Here is a 14,400-nt window from a genome sequence, read left to right on the forward strand (position 1 = left end):
GACCTGAGCTGAAATCACAAGTTGGACACTCAACCCACTGAGCCATGCAGGCAGACCACTCCAAATGTAATTTTTATGAAGGCTTTAAGTTTTGTATCTATAGTCATTTGTGTGTGTGTGTGTGTGTGTGTGTGTGTGTGAGACTATCCAATTATTCCAGTAACATTTGTCAAAAAGATTGTATTTTCTCCATTGTATTTCTTTTGTTCCTTTCTCAAAAATTAATTGACTATATTTATATTGGTCTATCTCTGGATTCTCTATTCTATTCCATTGATGTATTTGTCTATTCTTTGACAAATACCACATTATCTTGATTAGTGTAGTTTCATAGTAAGTCTTAAAGTCCAGTAGTGTCAGTCCTCCAACTTTGTTCTTCCATATTGTGTTGGCTATTCTGGGCATTTTGCTTCTTTATATAAACTTCACAATAAGACTGTTAATATCCACCCAACAATTTGTTGGGAAATTGATTGGGATTGTATTGAATCATAGATCAAGTTAAAGAGAACTAACATCTTGAAAATATAAGATTTCCTGGAGTTTTCCTATCCATGAACATGGAATACCTTTCCATGTATTTAGTTCTTCTTTGATTTCACTCATCAAAGTTTGTCGTTTTCTTCATATAGATCTTGTACATATTTTGCTAAATTTATGCCTAAGTATTTCATTTTGGGGGGTGCCAATGTAATTTTGGGCATGCTAGTTGTATTGTGTTTTCAATTTCAAATTCCACTTGTTCATTGTTGGTATAATTTTATTTAATTTTAATTAACTTTACTTTAAATAGCTTCATCTTCCTAGTGGCTACCATTTTACTCTAGGATCTAAAAAATACAATCAGTAATTATTCCTTTTTTAGGAATTATTGCTTTTTAGGAATAAATGTAAATGTTATTACTATACCAAAGTAAAATGCTGCACCAAAACAGTTACACTGACTTGTTCATTTAACCTATACGGAGTATACCAGGGTACTATGTACCCGATGTCATACTAATGCTAAGGAGCACCGAGGAGCTCAGACTTAGAGACATAGTAAGTAAAAACTGCAATGTAGTTTTGCTTGTTATTAGAGACAATAATAGCATTTAGCTACTAGACACCATATATATAATTCCTACAATAATTGTAGGAATTTAAAAAAGGCTTCATTGAAGAGTTTTATTTAATCTGGGACATCATGGAAAAATAAGTTACAAAATAAATGGGGGCATGGTGCAGTGAGGAATAGGACAGGCATTCCAGAAAAGATACTGAAAGGGTTTGGTGTGTCTAGGCCACAATCCACATGTGGTGTGCAGCAGCTGATGCTGCCAAAAAGTAGACTCCAGGCTGACAGAGTCCTATATAGTAAGTAACAAGTTTGGATGCCAAGTGATCACATGGTATGCTATATTTTCCCTATTGTTCTACTTTTTATAGTTTATATTAAGTACTAAAAAAATCTGCTTCATTAGACTTATAAGTTGTTTATGGCAAGATCATATCTGCCTTACCAACCAATGTAATCCATGGTATCTGATAGAGAATGAGTACTTCAGAGTAAATTACTTCAGAGTAAATACCCACCTTTTACTGATTTCAATGCAGAGTAAAGCAAAATAAAGGTGCCCTTTGCTTCCTCCATTTCATCGGTAGCTATATATGCATATATATGTTCCTATTTCATTACTTGATAGAGCCAATATTCCCTGTAGGAGAAACGGGAAAGAATGACGTTCTAAATCTAGAATAACAGGAAACAATTCCCAACCTTTAACGGTACCCAAATTCATCATCTTTGTGCAAAAAAATAGCGTACCTACCTTCAGTACTGTCTCCCATTTGTCACCCAAAAGGTACAATTGCTCTGTGTCCATATAAAAATTAACATAATTCACTACGGACTGCTCCTTAATAGCCAGGGAAGAAGAAATACTAATCGCAGGCACAGGCACATATCCTCCCCCTTTCCTCCCCCAAAAACAAATGAAGGGCACAAGAAAAATAAAAGTGGTTAATTTGATCAACACTGCTCTGAAACACTATTGACAATACAAAAACCTAAAGTAACACTTTACTAACTTGAGCCCCCTGCATCCCGCCTGCAGTATTCCAGGAACCTAGCCACCTGGCTCCCAAACAAGGCCCTTCCGCCTCACAAAAAGCAGGACGCTCCCCGCCACGTGAGGTGGGCGGGGCTGAGGCTGTTCCGGCCCGTCCCTGCAGGAGCCGGGCGCGCGCGTTCGGTATCTGCGTCGGGGGAGGAGTCTCTTGTCCCTCCGCGCGGCCCGTTCCGCCTCGGCTCCCGCTTCCTTTAGGCTGACGTGTCGGCAGTTCTTCGGAACCTCTGCGAGTAGGGCCGGGATGGCGGACGCCTGGGAGGAGATCAGGCGGTTGGCGGCTGACTTTCAGCGGGCGCAGTTCGCCGAGGCCACACAGAGGTGCCTGACCCTCCCTTTTCGTTGCAGAATCCAAAATAGCCCCTGGGTAGTCACGCCGAGATCTGAGGCCGCAGATCCCTGGCTCTGGACCCCGCACCTTCCCAGGCTGTGTCACCGATTTCGCCCTCACCTTCCTCCCCGAGCCTGGATTGCAGTTCCAAGTATAGTTCCCAGCTTTGAACCCCGAAAGCTACTACGCCCCGGACCGTCCCCCGCCCCCAGCCATGCCCCAGCCAAGTGCTGCCGCGCCCCGCCCTCTTGATGGCTGAAGCTGTTGATTTCTCACTGTCTTAAGAGTGTCCCTCAGATCCTTATTTACCCAACCCCCTATGGCATCACTGATTATTATGCACTTCCTGACCTAGAATGAGCTGGAAGGGAGAGGCAACAACAAAATGCAGTACTTTGTAAATGCTGTGTTGACCCTTTAAACATTTTGCCTTTTTTGTCCACCAGGAGAGTGTGCCAGGCCAGACCCATGGTCCCATCCGTCATTTTTAAGAACTCCCGGACACTGACATTTCTTGCAAACCCACCAACCTTGGCGGGATTGTGTCCTGGGCACCCTAATTCTGCTTTTTAATATTACAGAACACATAAACAATGTTGATAGAATCCTTTTTTATCCATTGACTATCTCTTACTTCGATGTTTTTGTTCCCAATGGGGCTTGAAGACCTTAATCCCTTAATACTGTATTTTGTAGTACTGAGGGCAAACTAGGGCACATACTTAAGAGCTTGGATAACAGTTGCAGTCATGGTTTTCCTAGGCCATATCCCTTGCCTACAGACCAATAGTAGTAGGCAATTATACACTTAAAGAAAATTCCGGTTTGTTTGGTTTTGGTTTTTTTACTGAACTTAAACTGGGAATTGAAGTAAAAGTAGGGCTACCTAATTTATATGTGCTACCTAAATTATATGTGCTAACTTTTCTATTCAGATTTGAAGGGTACAAGCAGGCCTGTAGGAGAGAGCAGACTTGAAATTCTGTAATAGAATGGTTTGTACCAGTTAGGTACATGATTTAAGTTTATGTAAACCTGTTTACTCCCAAGAGGGGTGTGTGTGTGTGTGTGTGTGTGTGTGTGTGTGTGTGTGTGTGTGTGTTTTAACACATTGAATCAGTATGGTTATACTAATCAAAGATACAGATTTTGTAATGTAGATCTTAGTGACGTTTTACCCAAACTTTTTTTAAAAGTTCATACATTGTTAAGTTTGTTAAGCACCAAATGTATCAAGTGCATTTTAAAACTTCTTGTTTTCCTCAGGTTGTCAGAGCGGAACTGCATTGAGATTGTGAATAAATTGATTGCTCAGAAACAGCTAGATGTAGTTCACACACTTGATGGGAAGGAATATATTACTCCAGCCCAAATTAGTAAAGAAATGAGAGATGAGCTACATGTCCGAGGAGGTAAGTAATTCCTTAGTTTTTTTTTCTTCTGGTTATTTGGAAGAGGGAAAAAACTTATAAAATATAACTAATAAATTATTTGGAGGATGTGGGACATTCTTCTCAATTGTTAATATGGAAATCAGCGTTAATGTTTTTAATAGCTTCAGGTAAAGATCATATAATTTAAATGAAGTCAAATATCGTCACTTTACAAAATAGCATCTTTTATTATTATGAGTTATGTGTTCTGTGTGTGAATTAATCAACTGTTCCTATTCACAGTTCATGAATTTATTGCATGACGCAGGGGAGGGTGCTTAGCTGTCTATTATCAGGTGGTAATTATGAAATGAGAACAGAGATTTTGAAGGATTATAGATTGTTGAAAATCAGAGCTATACTGCCACTTTTTTTAAAAAAACTTACCTTTAAGTATTTGCAGATTAGGAAACGATATGGTGTTATACCTATATATCATGGGAAATGCAATTATAAGCATATAAAAAAAAGTTTTTTTTCTTTTTTTTAATTTGAACAAACTACTGAGCAAATTTGAACACTTTGATTAGAATATAAGCAACTATGAAAACAGCTCTTCATTAGATGTTATCAGATATACCCTTGGTGTTGGTTCATCTTCCTCCATATTGCTAATAAAATATTAGCTATAATTTGGAATACTTGACAGACTTCTTTTGCCAATACATGGAAATCTACTCATTCCAAAATTTTTTTAAATGAGTTCATCCGAATTTAATTGTCAGTATCACTTTGGTACAATAGATAAATTCTGCCAGGGAAGTCCATCTTAAATCCATAGATCTGGCCAAATTGTGTATCAATCAATTGATGTTCGTTATTGGCCTAATGTGACAAATGAAACTTCAAAAATAAATTATTGCCTGTGCCTTCAGCCACGAGGATGTATTCAGCTAATGGTTTGCATTTGAAAATGGTAATTATTGTAGCTTTATGTGCTTTGAAGACGGGGAACTTAACTGTCCAAGATGTAAATCTATTGAAATTTACAGTTTTTGTCTGGTGTATACTTACACATGAATTAAAGTCAATGAATGTCTTTTCTTTAAAGGTCGAGTAAACATTGTTGATCTACAACAGGTACATTTTTAATTTATCAATTTTTTTCCTTTCTCAATTTTTTGATACTATGACTTAAGAATTCACTAATACTAGGGGCGCCTGGGTGGCGCAGTCGGTTAAGCGTCCGACTTCAGCCAGGTCACGATCTCGCGGTCCGTGAGTTCGAGCCCCGCGTCAGGCTCTTGGCGGATGGCTCAGAGCCTGGAGCCTGTTTCCGATTCTGTGTCTCCCTCTCTCTCTGCCCCTCCCCCGTTCGTGCTCTGTCTCTCTCTGTCCCAAAAATAAATAAACGTTGAAAAAAAAAAATTTAAAAAAGAATTCACTAATACTGGTATCTTATTTTGTATATCTGTGAAGAAATAGTTTTATATCCCACACTAATATATTTAATTAATTTAATAAGTTCTGACATACTGAATTGATTTAATAAGTTCTTCTTTCTTACTTATTTGCTTATTCTTTACCAAGTAAACTCATAGTTATGATTTTTCATTGTAACAGGGTTTAAGTATTTAGGGAGAAAAATAATGTTCATGTTTACTTTAGTATATGGAAGGAGTAAAGAAATATTTTAAAAAGAAGAAGATATTTTTATAAAATATAAGAGCACGTGTCATCAACAAGTTACACTATATCCAAGAAGCTGGAAAATCTTGTGCAAATCCTGCCTATTGTATGACAATACAGTTTCTTAATGCAAACTTTGCTAACAAGTGAAAATGTAATTGTTCAGAAATGAAAGTAAATAAGCAATAAACCTCTAATTTTTATTTGACTGAGACTTTTGACAGTATTTCAAATTAATTTGAAATTCATCTAAGAGAAAGTAAGTTTTTAAAAAGATAGGTTGGGGCACCTGGGTGGCTCTGTCGATTCTTGGTTTCAGCTCAGGTCATGACCTCACCAATCATGGGTTCGAGCCCCACGTCAGGCTCTGTGCAGACAGTGCAGAGCCTGCTTGGAATTCTCTCTCTCCCTCTCTTTGCCCCTATCCCCCTCACACTATCTCTTAAAATAAATAAACTAAAAAAATAAAAATAAAAGTCATAGAAAAAAAATGTTCTAATATATAGTTTCAAACTTAAGAAACAATATGAACTTATCACTAATAGAATTTTATTTTTTTTCCAGGTAATTAATGTGGATCTGACTCATATTGAAAGTAGAATTGGTGACATTGTAAAATCAGAAAAGCATGTTCAGCTAGTTCTGGGACAACTGATAGATGAGTAAGTACAATATTTAGGAGCACTTTTTTGTTTCTTTTTTTTTTTCCATAGTGTTTAAATTTAGAACAATTGTGACCAGTTTGGCATTTTATTTAGAACTCAAGTGCTGATTTTCATTTTTAGGATCATTATATTTAAATTGTAAGTGCTTGGGGCACCAGGGTGGCTCTGTCGGTTAAGCGTCCCACTCTTCATTTCTGGCTCAGGTCACAATATCAAGGTCATGAATTTGAGCCTTGCCTCAGCTCCGTGCTGAGCATGGAACCTGCTTAAGATTCTCTCCCTGCCTCTCCCTCTATCCCTCTCCCACTCACTTTCTTTCTCTTTCTCAAAGAAAAAAAAGTAAATGCTTAATTGTATGGAGTACTTGGGAATAATAAAAACTTTGATTTTTTTTCTATTAAAGCAGCATAAACGTAATTCTTACAGTCTTTCCTCTATGATCTTAATTCCGAAAGCAAATTTGTTCCGAAAATGTTAATGAAAAATGCAGAATTTACATAGTTAAAAAAATCCCAGCATTTATCATTTGGTTAACCTTACATTAATTACATTGATAAGAAAAATAATTTTCAGAATATGAATAATGACTTATGTTTACCTAAACATACCCTATTCATTATTTTGTGAGCATACCTTATTGCACATAAAAAAGGAAAATAATTGTAATTTTTTTTTCTTTAACTATTAGCAACTATTTGGATCGGTTAGCAGAAGAGGTAAATGATAAATTGCAAGAAAGTGGTCAGGTCACCATATCAGAACTATGTAAGACCTATGATCTTCCTGGAAACTTTCTGACACAGGTACTTTTTCTTAATAGCTTAGTGTCTTTTCAGATAAATAAAGAATTTTAATTGGAAGAAAAAAACTAGACTTTCATACCATTAACTTGTTGCAAGTGTTTATTGATGTAGTTGTATGTTTTGGGGATGCTTCCAATACATTGATGGCTCTGATGAGACAGACCATTTAGAAATGATTATTTCTTTGTTCTTAAAATAGTTTGCCATTTTAGAATTATAGACATTTATTTTGTATACTGGAAAGTGCATGTGCTTTGGAGTTAAACAGACTTTGATTTTATTCTGCTTATGCCCCTGTTTAGTTACTCAATGTTAGGAAAATTATTTCACCTCTTTTGTATTTGAATTTCCATATCTTTAAAATGGGAATAATTGTCTTTTTCATAGACTTCAATAAGGTTATATATATGGTGTATCAGTGATATGTCTGGCACAATGGAGGTACTCAATAAGTGATGGTTTTGTTTTGTATTTACTGGAATAAATAAGGGAAAAACCAAATCTCTTTTTAGGTATATATCTCTTTAAGAAAATCCAACTTACAAAAATTTACCAAACCATAATTGCATGAGATTAATTTATAATACAAACAGATTTACTAACCCATTTTAAGAGAGTGACTTCCTATAATTGCATCTAAAATACAATTTGAATACAGATCTGTTTTACAGAGCATATCAGGAGCCTAAGTTCTATTTTAAGTGAGCAAATATATGTTGATCACAGAAAGTCAAAAAATAAATTTTTAGAACACTGTTTAAAGATATCAGAACAGCCCCAAATGATTTCATATAAAACTGTGCTGTTGACACATTTTGGAAATACATATGGTTTCTTAACATTTTTCAGTTCTAGTTTTTCTGAATATTACAGGCAGTATTCTAAAAAGTCACTAAGAAATGGTTTGAAATGCATTTTTTTATACCAGAAAACTATCAGCCAGGCTGCCTTGAGTAGTTTTAACTTATCTTGGGATGTGAAATATGTCCAGACTTATTTCAGATGTACCTGACCCCAGTCATAATGTAGCTATGGAGAAATACTCTCTTGGGGTTACCAGGAAATCATGTCTGCTAGTATAGATCTCTGGGCACAAGTAACTTATTGATAATTGCGTCAGAGAAGGTAACTTTTTAGTTATTACGTTTCCCTAGGTTTCAGAATCTTGGAATAACATTTATTTTACTCAGTGAATACTCATTTATTTTACTCAGCTCCAGATAGAGTCTCCATGTATATGTCTTACTGTCTATGTTTCAGGCTGCCTATATCTAGAAAAATTGGTTAATCATTCAATTTTATTTTACATTAGAAAAAGCCCTTCTTACCATGTAGCTAAGCCTTTTAACATATCTATTTGACTCATTCGGTTCTTTGCCCTGCTGTGAGATTTTGAAGTTTCCTAGATCCTAAATCTTCATTTTAGCTTATACATCCTATAAATTTGTGCTTGTTGAAATTTCTCAACCATGTGGTTAATACAACAACAGCATGCATTGTACCTTTAATAAGGCTATACAAATGTATATTTAGAATTTTGTTCTTTCAAATTAATAAAAATTCGCATTTTACCCTCAGGCACTAACGCAGCGACTAGGTAGAATTATTAATGGACACATTGATCTTGATAACAGAGGAGTAATATTTACTGAAGCTTTTGTAGCTCGACATAAAGCACGCATCCGTGGACTGTTCAGTGCTATTACCCGGTAAGCCTGTTTTAAAGTATGTGTATTTTGGGGCACCTGGGTGGCTTAGTTGGTTTAAGCATCCAAGTTTTGACTTCAGCTCAGATCATGATCTCATGGTTCATGAGTTTGAGCCCCACGGTGGGCTCTGTGCTGACAGCATGGAACCTGCTTTGGATTCTCTCTCTCTCTCTCTCTCTCTCTCTCTCTCTGCCCCTTCCCTGCTCGTGTTCTCTCTTTCAAAGTAAATAATAATAATAATAAATTATGTATATTTTTATATTTCATTGATCATGGTTTGCTTTTTCTGTTCTATCAGGTATTTTTTCTTTTCTTTTTGCTTTTTCTTTTTTTTTTTTTTTTTTTTAATTAAAATTTCATTCAGGACTCTAGGATTTTAGACATATAGAAGGGTAGGTAGCTTCTGGGAATGAAGATTCCAAAGCCCCAGAATGTAGCCAAACTCTCTTCAACCCACATCTCCTCCCACTCCCTACCTTAATCATCCTCATGACCCCAGATGTAGGTCTGCAGAATACCCAAATCAGTATATAGAGTCATCCTGGGATACGGAAAGAGCTTGCAGTTTAAAGTAAGAAGTCCTCATTCTATTGCATAATAACCATGTGAGCTGCAGCAGATAAGTCAGTCACATAAGTAAGTCCTTCGAGCCTCAGATGGGGCTAGATGATTTTAGAACCCTTTTTACTAAATATTTAACATTCTACAGCTCAAATGAATAACAGTGTTAATTTCAAAATCACTTTAACTTTTCTAAAGTGAGAATTTCTGAAATGTTTGGAGCCTGAGTGACACTCTAATATAGAATTAAGAAAACCTACATTCTTAATTATCTCCTCTCCCCTGTGTCATTAACTGTATCTCAGTGGTTTTGGGATCCCATCAGTATTTAAATATGTCCAGATTTCTCCCATTTTAAAACAGTCAAACCTCTCTCAACCCCATATTCTACTTCATCTACCATCTTGTTTTGTTTGTTTCCATAAAGTGAACCTTCTCAAGAGTTGATGTCTACATTTACTATCTCGATTTTCTTACCTCTGTCACTTCTCAACTCGTCTATCTGGCTTCTACCAGCTTACAAAGCAATAATGTCAATGTCATGAACTCTAGTGGATACTTTCTGCCCTTGTTTTACTTGACTTTGCAGCACCATTTAATTCCAGTTACCTCTTCCTTCTTTCTTTCTTGAAATGTTGTCATTCCTTTTGTTGTTGTTGTTTTAATACTGCACTTTACTGCTTTCTTCTTACTCCTTTGGCTGTGCCTTATATGGCACGTTTTTCTGTCTCTTTCTCCATTCTCTACCCTTTAAAGTTTTGTTTCAGGCCATATTTTCTTCTTAGTCCATCACTGTCTTCCTAGGTGACTTTACCTTTCTGTTTTTAAGTTATTTATTTATTTTGAGAGAGAGAGAGAGTGTGTGTGTGTGTGTCTGTGTGTGGGAGGGACAAGAGAAAGGGAGAGACAGAATCCCAAGCAGGCTCCGCACTATCAGAGTAGCATTGGGCTTGAACTCACTAGCCATGAGATCATGACCTGAGTCAAAATCAAGAGTTGGATGCTTAACCTACAGAGCCACCCAGGTGCCCTACCTTTCTTTTAAATTTCAGACTTCTATTACCCACCCCACATCTGTATTGAAATATTTTAGAAGTCCCTCTAATTCAGCATATTTAAAATAACTCACTATCACTGAGCTACCCCACCCCACACCACCTGAATTTATTCTTCCACTTTTGTTTCCATTTTACTAGTAAATGTTATTATCAGTTGGTTTTGCCACAAACCTGGGAGTCCTCCTTTACATCATCCTTTGTTCATCGCCCCCTTTTTCAGAACACAAAGGCTTTTGAATTCTGTATTCTAAATATTTATATACTTTCCCTATCTATGACCATTCCCCCCACTTTAGTCCATTTTTTTAACTGGACTATTTTAGTAGCTTTCTAATCAGTCTCCCTTCTTCTCTCATTACCTTCCAGCACATTTTTTTTTTACATGGCAGTCACAGTGATTTATTTTTGTCATTCAGCAAATCACAGCATTTTTTGAGTACTTAATACATTTAAGGCACTGCTATAAAAGACTAGGTTAGAGGACAGAGCTTGCAATTTAATGCAACCATTTTTTCTTTTTTTTTAATCATCTCACAATTACAGAAAAATTACAAGAGAACCTTTTTTTTCTGTCCTGTTTGACAGGAAGTTCCTGACAGAGTGTCCCAACACCACAAATACTCTAGTCTGTGTGTCCTAAAATAAGGGCATTGTCCTGTACAATCGCATAACTGTAATACAAACATCAAAATATTGACATTGGTACATTACTACCATCCACTCCTTGGATCTCATTCATGTTTTACCAGTTTTTCAATAATATCCTTTAGTGAAGGATCCAGTTCAGAATCACACATTGCATTTGATTGTCATGTCTCCTTAGTCACCTTCAATCTGGAACACTTACTTGGTCTTTTTTTTTACTTTGATGACCTTGACAATTTGAAGACCACAGGCCACTTATTTTGTAAAATGTTCAGTTTTGTTTGCTATTTTTTCATTCTGATATTCAGGTTATGCATCTTTGACAGGAGTATAACTGAAGTAATTGTGTGTTCTTGTCATTGAATCCTATCAGGTGGTAAACAGTATAGATTTTATAGTTACTGATGATGTACATTATAACTTCTTAATAAGCAGATATCTGTTAGGCTTTTCATAAAAATACTTGTTTTTCCCTTATAATTAAGTATTTTTGGGGAGGGCAGTTTGAGATCAGGTAAATGATCCTCTTTTTTTTTTTTTCAACGTTTATTTATTTTTGGGACAGAGAGAGACAGAGCATGAACGGGGGAGGGGCAGAGAGTGAGGGAGACCCAGAATTGGAAACAGGCTCCAGGCTCTGAGCCATCAGCCCAGAGCCTGACGCGGGGCTCGAACTCACGGACCGCGAGATCGTGACCTGGCTGAAGTCGGATGCTTAACCGACTGCGCCACCCAGGTGCCCCAATGTGATCCTCTTTTTTATCAAACTTTCAGTTTATTTATTTCTATAAATCACTATGGACTCCTGGCTCCCTGTTTTATTCATTGGATTAAAATTTATAATTATCATTACTTAGATATTTTTTAATAGGCTCTGATTTAGCTATTGGCCCATGCTTCAGGCTGTACTCTGTGTCCTTTAATATGTCTCCATCATTCTTGGAGCATTTCTTTCTGGTACAACAGAAAGGCTCAGTTCATATTTTCCTTGTCCCATCCCTGGAATCAGCCATTTCCCCAAAGAACCCTAGGTCTTTTTAGTGTACTATTTACAGACCAAGATCTGGACACTAAATTGCTTATTGCTGTTTGTTTGTCACTGCTCCCAAGCCCTCTCAGCAGACAAGTTAAGGGATGCACATGCACATGTGTATACACCCCTCTCTATATCTATATGTTTATCAAAAACCATGAGTTCACACTGATATTCCCAGTTCCCTTCCAAACCTCCATTAGTTTTGTTCTAGTTGTCTCCTTTTCCATATTTGCAACTCCCTTCTTTGACCATGAGAAATGTAGCTCCCATTATTCTTAATATACAGTCAATCCTTGAACAATACAGGCATCTACCCCCCACCCACATTGCAGTTGAAAATCTGCAAATAACTTTTGACCCCCCCAAAAAACTTAACTATTAACAGCCTACTGTTTACCAGAAACCGTACCAATGCAATGACAAATAGTTGAGTAATGCATCTTTTGTATGTTTTATGTATTATATACCATATTCTTATGGTGAAGTAAGCTAGAGAAAACAAAATATTAAGAAAATCATAAGAGAAAATACACTTATAGTACTGTCATATATATGTGTGTGTGTGTATATATAAAATCATGTATAAGATGGACCCATGCAGATCAAATCCACGTTGTTCAAGGGTCAGATATGTTTATTTATTTAATTGATTCCCCTTTATGTGATTGAGCTCCCACTGCTGCTACACCTCTCTTCCTTATGTGGATGCTCTCCTTTCTCCATACAGGCTGTGACAGCTTGCACCAAATCACCCTCCTAACACAAGAAACTGGTAACAGTAGTTGTTTCTGGGAAAGGAACTGGGTAGCTGAGTGATAAAAATGGAGGGGGCTTCAGTTTTGTAACTTTTGTGCTCTTTATATATATTACTTGGTCAGAAAATTAAAAAATTAAAAATATAGGGACACCTGGGTAGCTCAGTTGGTTAAGTGTCTGACTTTTGATTTCACCTCAGGGTCATGACCTTGTGATTTGTGAGATCAAGACCCACGCTGGGGGAGGGGGGTATGCTGACAACACAGAGCCTCCTTGGGATGCTCTCTCTCTCTCTCCCTCTCTCTCTCCCTCTCTCTCTCTCTCTGCCCTCCCCTGCTTGTGTGCATGTGCATGCTCTCTTTCTCTCTCAAATAAATAACTAAACATTTTTAAAAATACTAAAATAATATTTTCTTATTGACAAACATTTATCTTTTTTCTTTGGCTAAGTATTGTGGTGAGTGTAGTTATCATCAGGTTCAGCAAATAATATTTTTTCTGACTCATACTAGCCCTGAGTTTCTCTGTGTAGAGGCATTATCAAACCATGAGAGAAAAATAAATTCTGAGCCTTAAAAGATGTTGCTAGGCTCTGTGGCTTCCAGATAGTTCCACTTAAGGTACCATATTGTCATATTTGTCTCTCAAATATAAGGAACTACCCCACTTTCCTGGTCTAACTTCAGAGAAAACACCTCCATCTCTGATTTTAAAAAGGTTTTTGTTGTTGTTATAGGTAGCCAGAAAGAAGAGTAGGAAATAATTATAAGAGCGAGATATGTAGGTATACCAAACTACATTGTATTCTAAATTGAAATAGAAATCCAACAGCTAAGTTTTAGTGTACAAAAAAAAGCTAGCAATTATGTGAAATTCGATTAAACATTTACTGAACACCCACAATATGTTATGAGCCCAGATATTTTAAGATAAAGTCCTTCCAGGAGCCCTCTACATTTTTGTAGGGATGTGTTCAGGTGGAAGGGAACAGAAGACACACAAAAAAACAAAACATGAGAAAGTTGTAATGATTATAAACAGAGGAGAGCAAACTTCACTGAGCACCTAAATGGACCTAATTGGTTTAGGGATTCTAGATAATTTAGCTGAAAAAGTAGGGTAAAGCAATTTAATGAAAAACAAATTAACCTACATAAGAATTTGGTAAAAATAATGATTTAGTCAAAAATTCTCAAACATAGGGGTTTTAAATATCAATTCAATATTCAGACAAATGTTTTTGCTCTCCCAGTTTGCTCTCCCATAGAGAAAATTTATAACATCTTGAATAATCAACAATAGATGATTGAGTTACTTGGAATAACTTAAAAGTCTCTTAATTATATGCATAAAAATAAAAACATAGACTAAACCCAAACCAGAACACAGGCATAATTGACTTAAACAGGGAAAATATATAAAGTCAGAAAAAGAAAGCCTAGGTCATTTTCTTTATATTTTCCCTTATTTAAAAGATAATTACTATAAAAGAAAAGGACTCACAGGGATCTACCCAAAAGAAACGAAGAGATATGTCCACATAAAGACATGAACACAAATGTTCATAGTGGCATTATTCATAATAGCCCCAAACTGGAAATAATCCAAATGTCCATCAACTGATGGATGGATAAACAAAATGTGGTATCTCCATACAGTGGAATGC

The 14,400-nt window shown here is 36.4% G+C and overlaps 1 protein-coding gene and 1 long non-coding RNA gene across 5 annotated transcripts in view; one reads left to right on the forward strand and one right to left on the reverse strand.

Moving 5' to 3' along the window:
* LOC121029802 (uncharacterized) overlaps nt 1-2,257 on the reverse strand; it is a 46,780-nt gene extending 44,523 nt beyond the window's left edge. Inside the window, exons 1-2 of one of the 3 annotated variants that reach the window (XR_005789906.1) lie at nt 1,812-2,144; nt 1,576-1,697 (exon numbers count right to left, since the gene is read on the reverse strand). This is a non-coding gene — a long non-coding RNA (uncharacterized LOC121029802). Of the gene's footprint in view, nt 1-1,575; nt 1,698-1,811 lie in introns of all 3 variants that reach the window. The other 2 variants (XR_005789905.1, XR_005789904.1) reach the window with 2 other exon arrangements.
* Nucleotides 2,258-2,323: 66 nt separating this feature from the next.
* UFL1 (UFM1 specific ligase 1) overlaps nt 2,324-14,400 on the forward strand; it is a 33,478-nt gene continuing 21,401 nt past the window's right edge. The window contains exons 1-6 of one of the 2 annotated variants that reach the window (XM_040474202.1): nt 2,324-2,429; nt 3,706-3,851; nt 4,924-4,952; nt 6,066-6,163; nt 6,855-6,969; nt 8,548-8,678. In XM_040474202.1, the coding sequence (XP_040330136.1) occupies nt 2,353-2,429; nt 3,706-3,851; nt 4,924-4,952; nt 6,066-6,163; nt 6,855-6,969; nt 8,548-8,678 (596 nt within the window). In that variant the 5' untranslated portion in view covers nt 2,324-2,352. Of the gene's footprint in view, nt 2,430-3,244; nt 3,263-3,705; nt 3,852-4,923; nt 4,953-6,065; nt 6,164-6,854; nt 6,970-8,547; nt 8,679-14,400 lie in introns of those variants that run through there. The other variant, XM_040474203.1, reaches the window with a different exon arrangement.

This window comes from Herpailurus yagouaroundi, unplaced genomic scaffold (genome assembly GCF_014898765.1).
Source record: "Herpailurus yagouaroundi ecotype Mexico unplaced genomic scaffold, PumYag 139, whole genome shotgun sequence".
Classification (NCBI taxonomy): domain Eukaryota; kingdom Metazoa; phylum Chordata; class Mammalia; order Carnivora; family Felidae; genus Herpailurus; species Herpailurus yagouaroundi.